Source organism: Octopus sinensis, linkage group LG14 (genome assembly GCF_006345805.1).
Source record: "Octopus sinensis linkage group LG14, ASM634580v1, whole genome shotgun sequence".
In the NCBI taxonomy this organism is placed as follows: Eukaryota; Metazoa; Mollusca; class Cephalopoda; order Octopoda; family Octopodidae; genus Octopus; species Octopus sinensis.
This window is the reverse complement of record NC_043010.1, coordinates 17,529,023-17,547,480: the sequence shown is the minus strand read 5'-3', so window position 1 is coordinate 17,547,480 and position 18,458 is coordinate 17,529,023. Positions and strand designations below refer to the sequence as shown.

Below are 18,458 nucleotides of genomic sequence, written 5' to 3'. Positions count from 1 at the left end.
ACCAATGGTTTCACGTCGACCGTTGTACTTGGAGAGTCACCTATATAGCCAAGTGCAATAGTATGCGTGAAACCAATGGTAACTACCTGACCAGTTATATCATGTTAACCCTTCTCCTGGACTTGCTTTTCTCTCTTTAACCATTTTGCAAATTCCTGATATCTGGAGTTCAAAACACAAAAGTCCAAAGACTATTAAAAAAAGGTTACTGGAATTAAGGTTTCTGTGTGGTGGTGGTGGTGGTGGCGGTGGTGGTGGTTGGGATAAAGAAGTGAATTTTGACTTCTTTTTGTTGTTTCTGTGTTGTAATTTCTTGTGTTTAAAATATAATTTTATTTTTAAATCGCAAAAATTCAAAAGCTAGTTCAGTACACAAAAGTGAAAGAGGATGTTTTTATCTTTATTTATTTTGCGCAGTACTAAATCCCTGAGGTTTAAAACCGGTTTTAATCATGGAAATCGAGTGGATCAAATTTCAAAAATTGTGTTACAATTGTTGCAACAATAACAACAACAACAATACTGAGCCTGGATAAGAACAAACTAAGGACAGCAGCAGCAGCCGTTCAAGAATTTGGACCAGGAGATCTCCATTTCCAGCGACTTCGAGGGCCACCTCCCAGTGGTGTCGGGCGTCAACGAAGAGCCCTCGACTACAACAAGACGACCAAAGTTTTTCTTTCCCCCAAGGTCTGGGGTCTCCCGCCCCTAAGCCCTAGACCATCACCTAATCACCCTTACCCGTCTTGTTGCTTAACAACAGCAGCAGCAACAACAACAACAATAGTTGTTGTTGTTTTGCAATAATAGTGTTATCTTGAAATTAGATTCAGTCCATCCTATTTCCATGTTTTAAACCTCAGGGGTTTACAATTACACAAAATAAATAAACGAAAATAATAATAATAATAATAATAATAATAATAATAATAATAATAATAATAATAATAATAAATAATAATAATGATAATAATAATGATAATAATAATAATAATAATAATAATAGTAATAATAATTAAAATAATAATAATAAAAATTAAAATAATAATAATGATGATGATGATAATAATAATAAAACTTGTATCCTCTTTCACTTTGTGCACTCGCCCGATTTTTAACATTTTGTGAATATTATTATTATTATTATTATTATTATTATTACATTAATTATAATATTGATTTTAGATAATGATACAAGGCCAGCAATTTCGCGTTGTCGATTACATTGACTCCAGTATTCAACTGGTACTTAATTTATCGACCCCGGAATTTGAACTCAGAAACGCATTTCGTCCAGCGTGCTAACGACTCTGCCAGCTGGTCACCCTATTAACTATAACAACATAATGATAATGATGACACCGATAAAGATGACGATGATGATGATGATGATAACGGGATGGGCTGTGGATGAGTTTTGGATATCAATGTCTTTACTACATCGTCACCCATGCAAATCACAAATAATTCTAGTAAATAGCGAGAAATACCTTTGTATAGCCTCAACCGAACCTTCAATGACACAACCCTCGCTTCCATGTCTTTCATAAAGAACTCCTGTTATATCTAAAAGCAAGCCTTTCACGTTGGTCCAGTAACCGACAGACGGACAATTCGCAGCCATTGTAATAATGAAAGTGAAATTAACAACATCGCTTCCGTTGTTAAGAACGAGTTTTATTTTTATTTGTTCACAACAATAACACTGACAACAACCTATATTTACTGAATAGAGAAAGGAGAGTATTTTGAAATTATTAACCAAATTATCAGAGCTCTGTTTCTAAATCCCCACCTAAATTCATGGAGTTATTCGTTGTGTTTCATATGAATTAAGCTGGCAGTTGGACCCAGTTGAAGTTTATATTTGCTGCGGAAAGTTTCAAGGTTTTTGACGATGCACAGTTATATATTACAACATAACTTCTCTCGTTTCCGAGTATTATTCTTCTTTATTCTATGAAGCACAACATTAGAGAGAGATATAAGATAACAACCAAGTTTTAAGAAGGAAGGAGAGAGACTCGTCGCACCTTGCTCGGTTTCATTACGGGTAACCACGAAAGACAGAACAGATTTCACAAGGAAATACTGCAACATGTCATACATCTCTGCATTTTGGAGTAAACTGTCCCCTTCAATTTAGCGAAAACCTGATAATACAAACTGGGCCCGAATGTACGATTTACATGTTCCGTTAGTCAGGATATTCACAAACAAATGTCTTCATTAAAGACACCGAAGCCAATAACCACGTTGGTTTTAAACATGGAAATCGAGTGGAGTGGATCAAATTTTAAAAATTGTGTTACAATTGTTGCAACAATAACAACAACAACAACAATACTGAGCCCGAATAAGAACAAACTAAGGACAGCAGCAGCAGCCGTTCAAGATTTGGACCTGGAGATCTCCATTTCCAGCGACTTCGAGGGCCACCTCCCAGTGGTGTCGGGCGTCAACGAAGAGCCCTCGACTACAACAAGACGACCAAAGTTTTTTTTCCCCCAAGGTCTGGGGTCTCCCGCCCCTAAGCCCTAGACCATCACCTAATCACCCTACCCGTCTTGTTGCTTAACAACAGCAGCAGCAACAACAACAACAATAGTTGTTGTTGTTTTGCAATAATAGTGTTATCTTGAAATTAGATTCAGTCCATCCTATTTCCATGTTTTAAACCTCAGGGGTTTACAATTACACAAAATAAATAAACGAAAATAATAATAATAATAATAATAATAATAATAATAATAATAATAATAATAATGATAATAATAATGATAATAATAATAATAATAATAATAATAGTAATAATAATTAAAATAATAATAATAAAAATTAAAATAATAATAATGATGATGATGATAATAATAATAAAACTTGTATCCTCTTTCACTTTGTGCACTCGCCCGATTTTTAACATTTTGTGAATATTATTATTATTATTATTATTATTATTATTATTATTATTATTATTACATTAATTATAATATTGATTTTAGATAATGATACAAGGCCAGCAATTTCGCGTTGTCGATTACATTGACTCCAGTATTCAACTGGTACTTAATTTATCGACCCCGGAATTTGAACTCAGAAACGCATTTCGTCCAGCGTGCTAACGACTCTGCCAGCTGGTCACCCTATTAACTATAACAACATAATGATAATGATGACACCGATAAAGATGACGATGATGATGATGATGATAACGGGATGGGCTGTGGATGAGTTTTGGATATCGATGTCTTTACTACATCGTCACCCATGCAAATCATAAATAATTCTAGTAAATAGCGAGAAATACCTTTGTATAGCCTCAACCGAACCTTCAATGACACAACCCTCGCTTCCATGTCTTTCATAAAGAACTCCTGTTATATCTAAAAGCAAGCCTTTCACGTTGGTCCAGTAACCGACAGACGGACAATTCGCAGCCATTGTAATAATGAAAGTGAAATTAACAACATCGCTTCCGTTGTTAAGAACGAGTTTTATTTTTATTTGTTCACAACAATAACACTGACAACAACCTATATTTACTGAATAGAGAAAGGAGAGTATTTTGAAATTATTAACCAAATTATCAGAGCTCTGTTTCTAAATCCCCACCTAAATTCATGGAGTTATTCGTTGTGTTTCATATGAATTAAGCTGGCAGTTGGACCCAGTTGAAGTTTATATTTGCTGCGGAAAGTTTCAAGGTTTTTGACGATGCACAGTTATATATTACAACATAACTTCTCTCGTTTCCGAGTATTCTTCTTCTTTATTCTATGAAGCACAACATTAGAGAGAGATATAAGATAACAACCAAGTTTTAAGAAGGAAGGAGAGAGACTCGTCGCACCTTGCTCGGTTTCATTACGGGTAACCACGAAAGACAGAACAGATTTCACAAGGAAATACTGCAACATGTCATACATCTCTGCATTTTGGAGTAAACTGTCCCCTTCAATTTAGCGAAAACCTGATAATACAAACTGGGCCCGAATGTACGATTTACATGTTCCGTTAGTCAGGATATTTACAAACAAATGTCTTCATTAAAGACACCGAAGCCAATAACCACGTTGGTTTTAAACATGGAAATCGAGTGGAGTGGATCAAATTTTAAAAATTGTGTTACAATTGTTGCAACAATAACAACAACAACAACAATACTGAGCCCGAATAAGAACAAACTAAGGACAGCAGCAGCAGCCGTTCAAGAATTTGGACCTGGAGATCTCCATTTCCAGCGACTTCGAGGGCCACTTCCCAGTGGTGTCGGGCGTCAACGAAGAGCCCTCAACTACAAGACGACCAAAGTTTTTTTTCCCCCAAGGTCTGGGGTCTCCCGCCCCTAAGCCCTAGACCATCACCTAATCACCCTTACCCGTCTTGTTGCTTAACAACAGCAGCAGCAACAGCAACAACAACAACAATAGTTGTTGTTGTTTTGCAATAATAGTGTTATCTTGAAATTAGAATCAGTCCATCCTATTTCCATGTTTTAAACCTCAGGGGTTTACAATTACGCAAAATAAATAAACGAAAATAATAATAATAATAATAATAATAATAATAATAATAATAATAATAATAATAATAATAATTAAAATAATAATTAAAATAATAATAATAATGATGATGATGATGATGATAATAATAATAAAACCTGTACTCTCTTTCACTTTGTGCACTCGCCCGATTTTTAGCATTTTGTGATTATTATTATTATTATTATTATTATTATTATTATTATTACATTAATTATAATATTGATTTTAGATACTGATACAAGGCCAGCAATTTCGCGTTAAGTCGATTACATTGACTCCAGTATTCAACTGGTACTTAATTTATCGACCCCGAAGGGATGAAAGGCAAAGCCGACCTCGTCGGAATTTGAACTCAGAAAAGCATTTCGTCACCCTATTAACTATAACAACATAATGATAATGATGACACCGATAAAGATGACGATGATGATGATGATGATGATGATGATAACGGGATGGGCTGTGGATGAGTTTTGGATATCGATGTCTTTACTACATCGTCACCTATGCAAATCATAAATAATTCTAGTAAATAGCGAGAAATACCTTTGTATAGCCTCAACCGAACCTTCAATGACACAACCCTCGCTTCCATGTCTTTCATAAAGAACTCCTGTTATATCTAAAAGCAAGCCTTTCACGTTGGTCCAGTAACCGACAGACGGACAATTCGCAGCCATTGTAATAATGAAAGTGAAATTAACAACATCGCTTCCGTTGTTAAGAACGAGTTTTATTTTTATTTGTTCACAACAATAACACTGACAACAACCTATATTTACTGAATAGAGAAAGGAGAGTATTTTGAAATTATTAACCAAATTATCAGAGCTCTGTTTCTAAATCCCCACCTAAATTCATGGAGTTATTCGTTGTGTTTCATATGAATTAGGCTGGCAGTTGGACCCAGTTGAAGTTTATATTTGCTGCGGAAAGTTTCAAGGTTTTTGACGATGCACAGTTATATATTACAACATAACTTCTCTCGTTTCCGAGTATTATTCTTCTTTATTCTATGAAGCACAACATTAGAGAGAGATATAAGATAACAACCAAGTTTTAAGAAGGAAGGAGAGAGACTCGTCGCACCTTGCTCGGTTTCATTACGGGTAACCACTAAAGACAGAACAGATTTCACAAGGAAATACTGCAACATATCATAAATCTCTGCATTTTAGAGTAAACTGTCCCCTTCAATTTAGCGAAAACCTGATAATACAAACTGGGCCCGAATGTACGATTTACATGTTCCGTTAGTCAGGATATTATTTGGTCGTTTCACCCGCATGATTTTCACTAAGAAAAAAAAATACACTCGGATTTTTTGCGTGGAATCAAGTACCCTGACTTCCTAATATGCTGCAAACTCCTAATTTTTGTTCGGAAAAAAGTGGGTGGGGTGGGCAGGGAGTAGGGGATCCGGACACCTCTCCCGGAATCAATGTAAATTTTTTTCGTTGACTGAATTGCGGTGACCTACGAATATGCTACAAAACCCTTTTGGGGATCCGGAAAACGGGGTGGGGTGGGATGGGGGTGGAACCCTCGGAAATTTCACTCCACTCCCATTTTCAAATATTTTTGGCTATTTCTTTCTTTAGATAACATTTTGCAGAAATACATTTTCGAGAGAGTGTGGACTGCATTAGATCGAAAATTCGAATCTTTTCGCTTTGACCGGCAGATTTTTAAAATAATTTCTCTGTAACTAAAAATTTTTTAACTTCGTATACTAGTAGAATGTGTTGATAAAACATCTTTTTCTCTTGGCATTCTTGAGAAAATTCTGTAGTTTGTAAGATATTTGGTCTTTAATTTCTTGCATTTCGGCAATTTCAACCAATCAATGACGTCTATTGAGGCGAAAACGATTTCTGCCGTAATGTGTCAACAACAATTTTTTCCGGTGTCATATGAAATTGTCCCTGTTATTTATGACATAATAGCAGTATCGCCCGGCGTTGCTCGGGTTTGTAAGGGAAATAACTATATAAGCATTTTTAGAGAGTTATAGCAAAAAAATGTATTAAAAATGGAAAAAAAATTATGGTAAATTTTTTTTTTAATCGCTGACTCATCGTAGACATTTTTAGAGAGTTATTTCCCTTATATAATAGCGAAAAAATGCATTAAAATGGAAAAAATGATGGTAATTTTTTTTTTTAATCGTAGACGCGCGCTAATACCCAGAAGGGCTCGATATGAATCACGACTATAAGATACCCGGTTTTGGTTAAACTGCACCGCAAAATGTGGGAGTAGTTAGGAATCTAAATCGTAGGAGACAGACACACAACTTCACTTTTATATATAAAGATTTGTGCAACAACTACAACATTCGGTTGTGCAAATTGTTTGCACAGGAAACCTGCCCTGTGTGACGGTTTTTGCCGTTTTTGTGGATCTGTTTCAGCTTTTTTAGCGATTTCTGTTTTGGCGACTTCAAGCCATGAAGTCGTTGTTCTAAAAGAACGCTGGTCTCCTTGACAAAGCTTTACGACGTTGATTTTCTTACACTCCCTTCCCCACAGCTTCACGAGGGAGGGAAGAAGGGGGAGAAGCAACACAGGTGCAGGTGTGAGCATGGACGCCAACTCCGCCGCCATGGACACACGAAAAAATTGGAAGAACCCAGACGACAGCTTCAGCCACCACCATCACCACCACCACGACCAACACCATCACCACTACCACCATGACCACCATCACCACTACGCCCATGACCATCACCACCACCATCACGAAGACCACCACGACGACCACCATCATCACCACCACCACGACCCCCACCATCATCACCACCCCCACCACCATGACCACCACCACCAACAACAACAACACACCACCACCACAAACACGACGACCACCATCACCACTACCAGCACCACCGCCACCACCGCTGCCACTACCATCGCCTCCACCACCACCATACTATGCCTCTGCTCTCTCCTTTTGGCTACTAAATCCATTACCATATTTCACAAGTACCATCGACATACAATATTGCCTTCAAAAGTTTGTGTTTGGATAATATTTTTTAAGTAAAAGTTGTGCAACAACTAAAACATTCGGTTGTGCAAATTCTTTGCACGGGAAACCTTCCCTGTGTGGTGTGTTTCCCGATTTTGTAGAATTGCTTTCGGGCTTTCTTAGCCATTCTGTTTTGGTGTCTTCAAGCCATGAAGTCGTTGTTCTAAAAGAACGCTGGTCTCCTTGACAACGCTTTACGACGTTGATTTCCTTACACTCCCTTCCCCACAGCTTCACGAGGGAGGGAAGAAGGGGGAGAAGCAACACAGGTGCAGGTGTGAGCATGGACGCCAACTCCGCCGCCATCGACACACGAAAAAATTGGAAGAACCCAAAAGATATGCTTTAAAATGGAAAAAAATTATGGTAAATTATTTTAAAAATCGTAGACTCATCGTAGACGCGCGCTAATACCCAGAAGGGCTCGATATGAATCACGACTATAAGATACCCGGTTTTGGTTAAACTGCACCGCAAAATGTGGGAGTAGTTAGGAATCTAAATCGTAGGAGACAGACACACAACTTCACTTTTATATATAAAGATTTGTGCAACAACTACAACATTCGGTTGTGCAAATTGTTTGCACAGGAAACCTGCCCTGTGTGACGGTTTTTGCCGTTTTTGTGGATCTGTTTCAGCTTTTTTAGCGATTTCTGTTTTGGCGACTTCAAGCCATGAAGTCGTTGTTCTAAAAGAACGCTGGTCTCCTTGACAAAGCTTTACGACGTTGATTTTCTTACACTCCCTTCCCCACAGCTTCACGAGGGAGGGAAGAAGGGGGAGAAGCAACACAGGTGCAGGTGTGAGCATGGACGCCAACTCCGCCGCCATGGACACACGAAAAAATTGGAAGAACCCAGACGACAGCTTCAGCCACCACCATCACCACCACCACGACCAACACCATCACCACTACCACCATCACCACCATCACCACTACGCCCATGACCATCACCACCACCATCACGAAGACCACCACGACCACCACCATCACCACCACCACGACCCCCACCATCATCACCACCCCCACCACCATGACCACCACCACCAACAACAACAACACCACCACCACCACAAACACGACGACCACCATCACCACTACCAGCACCACCGCCACCACCGCTGCCACTACCATCGCCTCCACCACCACCATACTATGCCTCTGCTCTCTCCTTTTGGCTACTAAATCCATTACCATATTTCACAAGTACCATCGACATACAATATTGCCTTCAAAAGTTTGTGTTTGGATAATATTTTTTAAGTAAAAGTTGTGCAACAACTAAAACATTCGGTTGTGCAAATTCTTTGCACGGGAAACCTTCCCTGTGTGGTGTGTTTCCCGATTTTGTAGAATTTGCTTTCGGGCTTTCTTAGCCATTTCTGTTTTGGTGTCTTCAAGCCATGAAGTCGTTGTTCTAAAAGAACGCTGGTCTCCTTGACAACGCTTTACGACGTTGATTTCCTTACACTCCCTTCCCCACAGCTTCACGAGGGAGGGAAGAAGGGGGAGAAGCAACACAGGTGCAGGTGTGAGCATGGACGCCAACTCCGCCGCCATCGACACACGAAAAAATTGGAAGAACCCAAAAGATATGCTTTAAAATGGAAAAAAATTATGGTAAATTATTTTAAAAATCGTAGACTCATCGTAGACGCGCGCTAATACCCAGAAGGGCTCGATATGAATCACGACTATAAGATACCCGGTTTTGGTTAAACCGCACCGCAAAATGTGGGAGTAGTTAGGAATCTAAATCGTAGGAGACAGACACTCACACAACTTCACTTTTATATATATAGATTTCATATCAGTTACGTTCGTATGAATAAAAGATTATCGTTATTAAACTTTTATTAATAAACACATATTCTAAGTTCACAACATATGCAGTTTTAATTTTCCTCTCTGTTGCACAGATACACATATTACATATTATATATTCGTTTAAGAAACAGATTGGGTTTATTTACATTTCTGAAGAAAAAAAAGATACCCTTCCCCCACCCCTAACCCTAACCTAAACCCTAACCCTAAACTTAACTTTAACCATAACCCTTACCCTTACCCTAACCCAACCCCAACCCCTAACCCTAACTCTAACCCTAACCCTAAATCAGATTGAAATGCAATAGATCGATACTAGGGTCATAATTATGGGTGGACACTAAAGAGGGAACGGTTTTGTTATCCAGCTCTGTTTACGAATGACCCCTCAGTTTATGGCCACATTCTACCAGTATACGAAGTTTAAAAGTGTTTAGTTACAAAGAAATTATTTTTAAAATCTGTCGGTCAAAGCGAAAAAATCCTCGTTTTTTCTTTTCATTCTCTTCATCCCCCCCCCTCTTATTCCTTTCTGTTGAAGAGCGTATGTTCGAAACTTAAAAGACTTTTCCACTTTTCCCGAGCGTTCAACTTGTACACTTGCTAATTGTTCCTACACCCGTCTTCGTCTTTTGTTTTTCTGTGATTTGAACTGTATATATGCCACAGTTACAAAGATAAAATAGGAACCAACCCAAACTACCACAGTCTTCCAAAAGTTTTCCCTAAAACATGTGGAAAGGAAGAAAAGTAGAAATATGCTGTAACCTACTTATTAAAGAAATAACAGCTTGCTAACATTTTAAGTGTGTCACAAGTTGAAATCAAGTTTTACAACTACTGATCAATGTCTGCGCGTATTGGTCACCACGTCGACTGTTTCTTTGTAACTTATTAAAAAATGCGTATTGTAATGAAAATTTTTCAGAGATACGTCATTAGAATGAACTATATTTGGGAGAATTTCAAGTCATTTTCCCCATCCTGACTTTGTTGACACTAATTTCCGTAACTTTCATATTTTTCACTTTTTAAATCAGCTCACTATGTTTGAATCATCGATTTTATGTAACCTTAAATCTGAAAAACGTATTTATTACAAGTGACATTAAAAAATAGGTATTCTGGTATAGAATGTCGAGAAGGTATTCTTTCGTTTCATACAGCATAGTTGTCAATATAAGAGGAAGAAACAGTCCAAAATTCCCTTAATAAAAGAAAACTATACCCTCAAAAAATGTTGCTCTGTAAAATTTGGTTAAAAAAATATGCGGATTTGGAAAAGTTCCAAATATGCAATCTAAATAGATTTATGAAAAGTTGGTGGGGCACCAAAATGTAGTTAGGGTTTGCGTCCGTGTTGTCATTGTGACGAATAATTTAGATGAAGTTTATTATTATGTTAATGTCATGCTTCAATACCATCGATGCATGTCATATAAAATAGACAGTCACAATACGACGGTTTCCACTGGCGAACCTTACTTTGTTGTTTTTTTGTGTTATTTACTTTGTTTGAAAAATTATTTGCTTTGTGTAAAAAAAATCAATTATTTTGTGTTTTATTTACTTTGCTAGGTAGTCGTTGTAGGATCGACTAGTCACGACTAGCTAGCGCGGATGCGCGACTACGCGAGTGCGCGCACCGGGACCACTGTTCGCTAGTAGTACCCAATACAACGTACTGCTGTTATATTTTAATTAAATGTTTTACAATAATTAATCTACGACCGATCCAAATGAGTCGAGAATGCAGCTTGCAGCCCGACGGCCTCAATAAGGAGACATGTCTTATGTTTATTTACATTCATACAAACTAACACATTTTAAAGTATTTAATTTATATCGAAAGAATTAACTTTAAAATTATTTTCGAAAATTATTCCCAAGAAATTAAATCGAAACGTTTTTGTTTAGGTTTGTTTTCTTTTATAAGGTCACTGACTTTTTTTTTAAAACGTTTATTTTTCATTGATAGAAGGGGCAACCGCCATTCTACGTGAAACCAATGTCGGAAGATGTTCTCAGAACGATTACACCGTAAACATTTGTCTGTATCCAGGCAGTTTATCACATCATGCCTTGCTGCTTTCCTCGGACCTTTCTCGTTTGGTTACATCCTGGGATATAGTTCTCCTGCCATTGCCGAATTACTAAAGAGTAAGTTCCTACACGAGCAACAAGCTGCATGGTTCGGTTCTATGGTAACCATCGGAGCCATGCTGGGTGGACCCATCGCGGGTTGGTTTGTGGAGAAACACGGACGAAAATATACAATGAATTTCATATCAGTACCGTTAATTGTTGGTTGGTGTCTCCTCATTGCTACTTCTAACGTTATTTTGTTTTATTTGAGCCGCATTGTTAGTGGTATAGCCATTGGAATGACCTGTGTTGTCTCGCCCATTTACATAGCTGAAATTTCAACCAGATCTCTACGTGGAATGCTTGGCTCAAGTGTTCAGCTCAGTATCACAGTTGGCATTTTTGTGGCGTATATCCTAGGAATGTATATGGATTATATACAAATGGCTAAGTTCGGAATACTTTTTCCATTTCTTTCCTTATTTTTTACGTTATCAATGCCGGAAACCCCTCGCTGGTTACTCTACAAGGGCCGTCGAGTCGAAGCCATCCAAGCACTGACCAAACTTCGATCTGTCAACTGCGATGTCGAGGACGAAATTCGTGATATTGAAGAAGGATTAGACGTACAAGATATATCCTATAGAGATATGTGGAGAAAACCTGAACTTTCCAGACCAATCTTTATTTCCCTAAGTCTAATGATTCTGCAACAACTTACTGGTATTAATGCCGTTCTCTTTTATGCTGTTCCAATATTTAAAGAATCTGGTTATGAAAATCAAAGTTACCTTGCAAGTGCCATTATTGGAGCCACACAGATCCTATTTACATTCTTTGTTTCCCAAATAATGGATCGTGTTGGACGCCGTAAATTGTTAATATGTGGAGGATTGATTCTAAGTTTTTCTTGTTTTATACTCGGATCTTACTACGCTTTGAAAGAACACAATTATCTTGTAGCGAATAATTTGAAGACTCTTCCTCTAATCAGTTTAGTTGTGTTTATTGCAAGTTTTTCTATTGGATGGGGGCCAATTCCAATGCTTATTATGTCCGAGATTTTCCCATCTCATGCTCGGGGCAAAGCTAGTGCCCTTTCAATATTTACCAGCTGGTTGTTTGCATTTATAGTCACCAAAGAATTTATTACAGTGAAAGAAAGCTTTGGGCCAGCAGAAACATTCTGGTTGTTTTCCGCTTTTTCTTTTGCTGGGGTTTTTTTCGTGTGGTTTGTGTTACCCGAAACAAAAGGGAAATCTCTTGAGGAAATTGAATTATATTTCCTCGGTAGAAGTATGTTAAAAAAATAGCCTCTGGTGTAATAATTCATTTGTTCATTATTTTAGCCTGCAATTTCTTCATTCGGTGAATATTTACATACTTTAAGGGACTCATGAGCTAGTTCACCCCCGACCCAGGTCGAAATTTCTCTTTAATATTCCCTACTGTATTTCTTTATAACTTTCTCAATAATGCATATTTTTTAATGAAATTTAGCTGGGATATGTTATCAAGGATTTGAATTACGATTATGTCGGCAATTTTAACCCCATCCTTTTTTAAAAGGAATTTTAGAACATTCTTCTCTCCTGCCGACTGTTTCCTCATAGCTCTCTTTAAACATTTTGTAGAAATACGTTTTCGAGAGTTTACATTATATAATATTGATGCTTCAAACATACCTGGTTTAAAAAGTTTTCTAAAAATGCTAAAATTATGGAAATTAGTACCAACAAACGGTACCGAGTGGGGGAGGAACGGTCCTAAAATATTCTTTAAAATTTTTACTTAAATTTAAGGACATAATTGTAATCTACACCCGCGAAAATATATTTCGGCAGTATTTGAATTTTGAAAAATATACACTTCTCAGAAATTTGTGAAGAAACAAAATTGGGAGATGGGGCACCAATCTGCATTTATACCCATTCTCACTATTTATGTTTTTTTTTTCATTCAGATTTGCTCTTGATTTTCTTAGAAATTGTTTATATTTCTTTGAAAGCAAGAAAATATTAGGAACTACTTAGAGAGTATAGAGCTGACCCCAGAACTTTGCTGGTTGTTTAATAACTTATTATTAATAGTTAGTGTTAAATTTAAACGCTATTTGCCAAGTGATAAATTAAGCAAAAAAAACAGAAAGTTGAGGTAGTAAGTAAAACTTGTAAGCTATTTTAGGAACTCTTGGTTAAGCTGTTAACGACATTCTTTCGGTTGTAGTATCGAATCAACACCAGCTGGTCGGGTCAAACACACACCATGCTAAACATTTCTTGGTATTTTTTCCGGTTTTATATGCACAACAAGAAAGCTGGACATTATTCTAAGCAGTAATTGACTGGGTAAGAAAGGAAAATAATAATTGAGGTGTTTTTTCTTTTTTTTAAAGGTGGGGAGAAAGTTGTAAAGCTCTTAAAAAAAATTTTTTTATCGGGGGTGGGGGGAGAACAGAAAAGAAGGGAGTCTCTTGTTGAAATATATCCATTTGGACATTTCCAAATGGCTTTGAGGTTTCTAGTTTCAGTTTATGTTCACAAACTAAATACCTTTTTGTTAATCAAATGAATTTCCACCTACTTCTCATTAAAATTAACATTCTTATGAGTATTGCTACTTTTCGGGGGGGGGGGGGTATTTTCCATTTTGATCATAAATTTCATTGATAAGTATTCTTTGATTCCTTTTTCTCGTTGATGCTGTAATTTTATGAATATTTGATATTAGAATATTCATAAAATTACTAGAAATATCAACAGGAAAAATGAAAATTAATTTGATCAAGAAAATTTAGGAACCAAAATGTTCAGCCTCACACAGTTCTCTACCTTTCATCAGCTGTTTAATTAGAGATTGGCTACCACATCAACTCTGCTAAGTGGTCAGAAATCAGTGCAGAATGACTGGTTACATAGATTTGAAGGGTTTTTTTTTGTGCTTTTTTTTCCCCCCAGAATTTTCCCAAACACACACATTCAAGATTGTATATGTCGAGCAGTAGCAACAAAAGTATAATTACTGGACAACTACTTAATGCACACGTATCTCCCCCCCCCCAATCTCAATGCTAATTTCAACCTCATCTCACAACTACAACTTCCTCCTTTTTTCTCTTTTCTCATTCTCACTCCCCCAATGCAGTCATACACTTTACATATACATTTGTTCTTTGATGGAGTAAATTACAAAAAAAAGAAAAAAAGTAAATACTGACTCGAGTTGCAGGACCCCCTAAAGCAGGGGAATCAAATTGACTGAAAATCACAACATTCCCCACTGAAACAGGATACCAGTTGATCGCAAGCTCACTCATTTACAACCGAGTGGCCTGGGCAACATGACGTGTTTTGATCAAGGACTCAACACACCACCTGGGAAGTGTAACGATGATCTTGCAATTCTGAGTGTCACACCCTAATCCATTAACCACATGCCTTCATATTAGTCAAGTAGAACTCATGATATTGTCCCATTTATTAATCATATAGTTGGTTTCCATAGTTATTTGCAAACTGGGTTTTGAGTCATTAAGATATATATATAAATATTCTATTTTTCTAGGTGCTGGTGCCACATAAAAAGCACCCAGTCCATTCTGTAAAGTGGTTGGTGCTAGGAAGGGTATCCAGCTGTAGAAGCCCAGCCAAAACAAACAATGGGACCTAGTGCTGTTCCTGTCAAACCGTTCAATCCATGCCAGCATGGAAAATGGACATTAAATGATAAGGACTCCCTTGTTAATTATTTTTTAAATATAAGATCATTCCTTTCTTTTCTTTTTACTTTTATAACAAATTAACAGCAAATTATTGTTGTTAATTAGGATATGGCATGATGGAGTGTCTTAGTAAATTCATTCTGTTGTCCTTAAAATATTCATATCAATTGTACAGGGAATTCAAGTAACTATTTGGCATATAACATCCAGGGTTTGAGGATTTAAAAAAAATTTATTTATTTATTAATCATTCAAAATTGGTGCAAAAAGAATAATTGGTTCTTTTACTGGTATTATTTTTCATTTCTCAGAAATATCAAATGTATATTTTAATTTTCATTACATATTTAAAATTTGAAAAATTCAGTTTTCTCTTATATTTTCTTGTTAAAGAAATATTTAACTTTTCAGCATTGAGATTACTTTGTCAAATTTAATTCTCGTTTATTCAAATTGTTTTGAATTAATCATGCATTATCTTGTGGCTTTGGGATTTCAATGATGTGACTCTTTACATTTAAAACGATTATTGCAAGGTAAGTGTGAGAGGCTGGATCAGGCTGGTTTGAACTGGAAACTGGCGGAATGTTTGGGCCACATATGGCCAGCTTAAATGTTAAAGGGTTGAAGTAAATTTGTTATAATTTAAAATGGAAATATAATTATTTTATTTATAAATTATACATGCTGGGCAGGGTTTGGACGGGTCAACAGGATGTTCAACAACGTCCTGTTGACTTGTTATCAAGCACAGAAGGACAGGAGCAGATGATGAGAAGCAGCATACTTATCATAATTAATATCATCTACATCCCGTAAGCTGGCATGCTGGCAGACTCGTTAGCACACTGGGCAAAATTCTTTGTGGCATTTTGTCCGTCTTCACATTCTGAGTTGAAATTCTGCCGGGGTTGACTTTGCCTTTCATCCTTTCGGGGTCGATAAAATAAATACCAGTGATGCACTGGGGGTAATGTTACAAAGTAATTATATTTTCATTATTAAATTATAACATATTTTACATTCGGTATATTTTTAACAAAAAAAAAAGCAAAGAGAAATTTTTCTCCTTTTATTCTTCATAATATTCATGTTTCTTTTGTTTTTTGTTGTTGTTAATAAATTACTTATACGGTGTGTTTTGTATTGTAACTTTTTTAAGACATCTGAAAGTTTCATTTTTGTGTAGATATTTCATACCACTTTTCTCAAATTGTTGAAACCCTTCACTAACAAATTTTCTTCTTGCTTTCTTGTATTTAAGCATTGCAAGTTCACATCTCCCCTTCTCTAACCATCTCCACTCTCCTTTCACACTCACGAACCTACACATCTGCCTATCCTTGATCCTCTCTCTCTTCCTGTTCCTTGAAGGTATGCCCTCACATCTCTATCCTTTCTCCCTTTTCAACTGTTCCTGTTCCTCTGTTCCTACTCTTGGTAGTTGGTGGCACAAAGCCACTGCCTTCACTGCTGCAGCTCTCTTCAGTCCAAGGGTCTTGTCTTGTGAATTTCATGGTAACGTCACTAGGACCACTGTTACAAAGGAAAAAGAAAAAGCGCCTGGTACACAGTGTAATGTGGTTGTCTTTACGAAGAGCATCTAACTGTCGAAACCAAAGCTGACATTTTAGCTCATCCCAGGTGTTCTATAATAATAATAATAATGAAATTATTGTATACAGTGCTCAGGTGCACCACAACTTGTCAGAAAGTGCATATAAAGTATATGCAGTAATGTACAAATGTCTGGAAAGCGAATAATGTATGAGTCAGATACATGCTTGTATGTGTATGGAGGGGAGAAAATCAAGTGTAGTGTTGGCGAATCTCAGGAAGCATGGAAGTTTTGAAGGATGCAGTGCTCCGACAACTAACAACTGATGCCAGCAGTTTGTTCCATGCTTCAGCAACTCTCAGCGTGAAAAAATGTTTCCTGAAGTCATGGGAGCTGTGCTGTTTTCTTACTTTGTAAATATGTCCACGGGTGTTAGATGGGTGGAGTTTGAAGAGGTGCTCAGAGTTATTGTTTGTGTGATGGTTGATAATTTTATGGGTGTCTGCCAAGTCAGCTGCCAGACGTCGGAGTTTCAATGTGTCCATGCCCAGGGAAGTAAGGCGTTCAGGATATGGCAAATGCCTGATGGAGGGTATTCTTTTGGTTGCACGTCGCTGAACAGCTTCCAGACGATTGATGTCCTGGGCAAGATAGGGGTTCCAGACCGGTGATGCAAATTCCAGGTGAGGTCTTACCATAGCTATATAAAGCCGCAGATAGATAGCCGGAGAGCGGCTCACAAAGGATTTGGTGAGTGATGCCAAGACACCCTCAGCCTTCTTGACAATTTTAGCGATGTGTTTTGTCCAACGCAAATCACTGTCGACAATAACACCCAGGTCACGTTCACTTGAAGACTTTTTGAGACTAGTGTTGTGGAGGGAGTAGGTGGACGCTGGGTTTCTCCTCCCAAAATGCATGGTGGTACATTTGTCCACAGCCAGCTTGAGTTGCCAGTCCATGATCCACTGCTGCATTGTGTCCAGGTCTGCTTGCAATAGAGATCCATAGTGTACAGGATTTGACCTCTTTATTTCGAGGTACAGCTTGATGTCATCTGCATATTTCAGCACTGTGGCATTCTTTAAGTTGGCATCTATGTCATTAACATATGCAACAAATAAAAGGGGGCCAAGAACAGATCCCTGCTGCACACCAGATGTCATCTCATAGGGCGAAGAGTGCTGTCCTAGAACTGTGACAACCTCTTTTCGGCCGAAAATAAAGGACTTTAACCAGTTATAGAGTTTGTCTCTTACACCCAACGCAGAAAGCTTCACCATAAGTCTTTTGTGTAGCACAGAGTTAAAAGCCTTAGCAAAGTCCAGGTAAACAACATCCACCCAGGATCTGCGATCAGTGATTTGGGTAACGTCCTCAAGAAACTCGATGAGTTGATTACAGCAGCTGGAGTTAGGAATAAATCCGAATTGTGATGGCTGGATGAGGCTGTTAGACTTCCAGAAGTTCCAGAGGGTTTCTCTGATACAGGATTCCATCAGTTTGGCGATGCAGCTAGTAAGACTGACGGGGCGATGTGCGGTCGCCTTTTTTGAACAGAGGGATGACACTGGCAGTTTTCCACTGTTCTGGAGTAACACCATTGTCAAGACAGAATTGGAAGAATAGAGAAAGTTGGCTTAGAAGAAAGTACCCACCGCGTTTGAGAAGTAGGTATGTAACACCATC

At 37.6% G+C, this 18,458-nt stretch overlaps 2 protein-coding genes across 4 annotated transcripts in view; one reads left to right on the top strand and one right to left on the bottom strand.

Annotated features, from left to right (window-relative positions):
- The window catches only part of LOC115219250 (phospholysine phosphohistidine inorganic pyrophosphate phosphatase), a 42,848-nt gene extending 37,590 nt beyond the window's left edge, over positions 1–5,258 (bottom strand). Inside the window, exon 1 of one of the 3 annotated variants that reach the window (XM_036508698.1) lies at positions 5,091–5,258. In XM_036508698.1, coding sequence (XP_036364591.1) covers positions 5,091–5,224 — 134 coding nt within the window. In that variant the 5' untranslated portion in view covers positions 5,225–5,258. Of the gene's footprint in view, positions 1–1,490; positions 1,659–3,307; positions 3,476–5,090 lie in introns of those variants that run through there. The other 2 variants (XM_036508699.1, XM_036508697.1) reach the window with 2 other exon arrangements.
- A 6,109-nt stretch (positions 5,259–11,367) lies between these two features.
- LOC115218895 (solute carrier family 2, facilitated glucose transporter member 8-like) lies at positions 11,368–14,732 on the top strand. The gene has a single exon (XM_029788894.2). It carries the CDS (start codon positions 11,424–11,426, stop codon positions 12,801–12,803), a length of 1,380 nt encoding a protein of 459 aa, XP_029644754.1. The 5' UTR covers positions 11,368–11,423; the 3' UTR covers positions 12,804–14,732.
- The last annotated feature ends 3,726 nt before the right edge of the window (positions 14,733–18,458 follow it).

Bases quoted from the DNA above. Each gene is read 5' to 3' on its own strand.
- LOC115218895 (XM_029788894.2), top strand. From the start codon at position 11,424: ATGTTCTCAGAACGATTACACCGTAAACATTTGTCTGTATCCAGGCAG.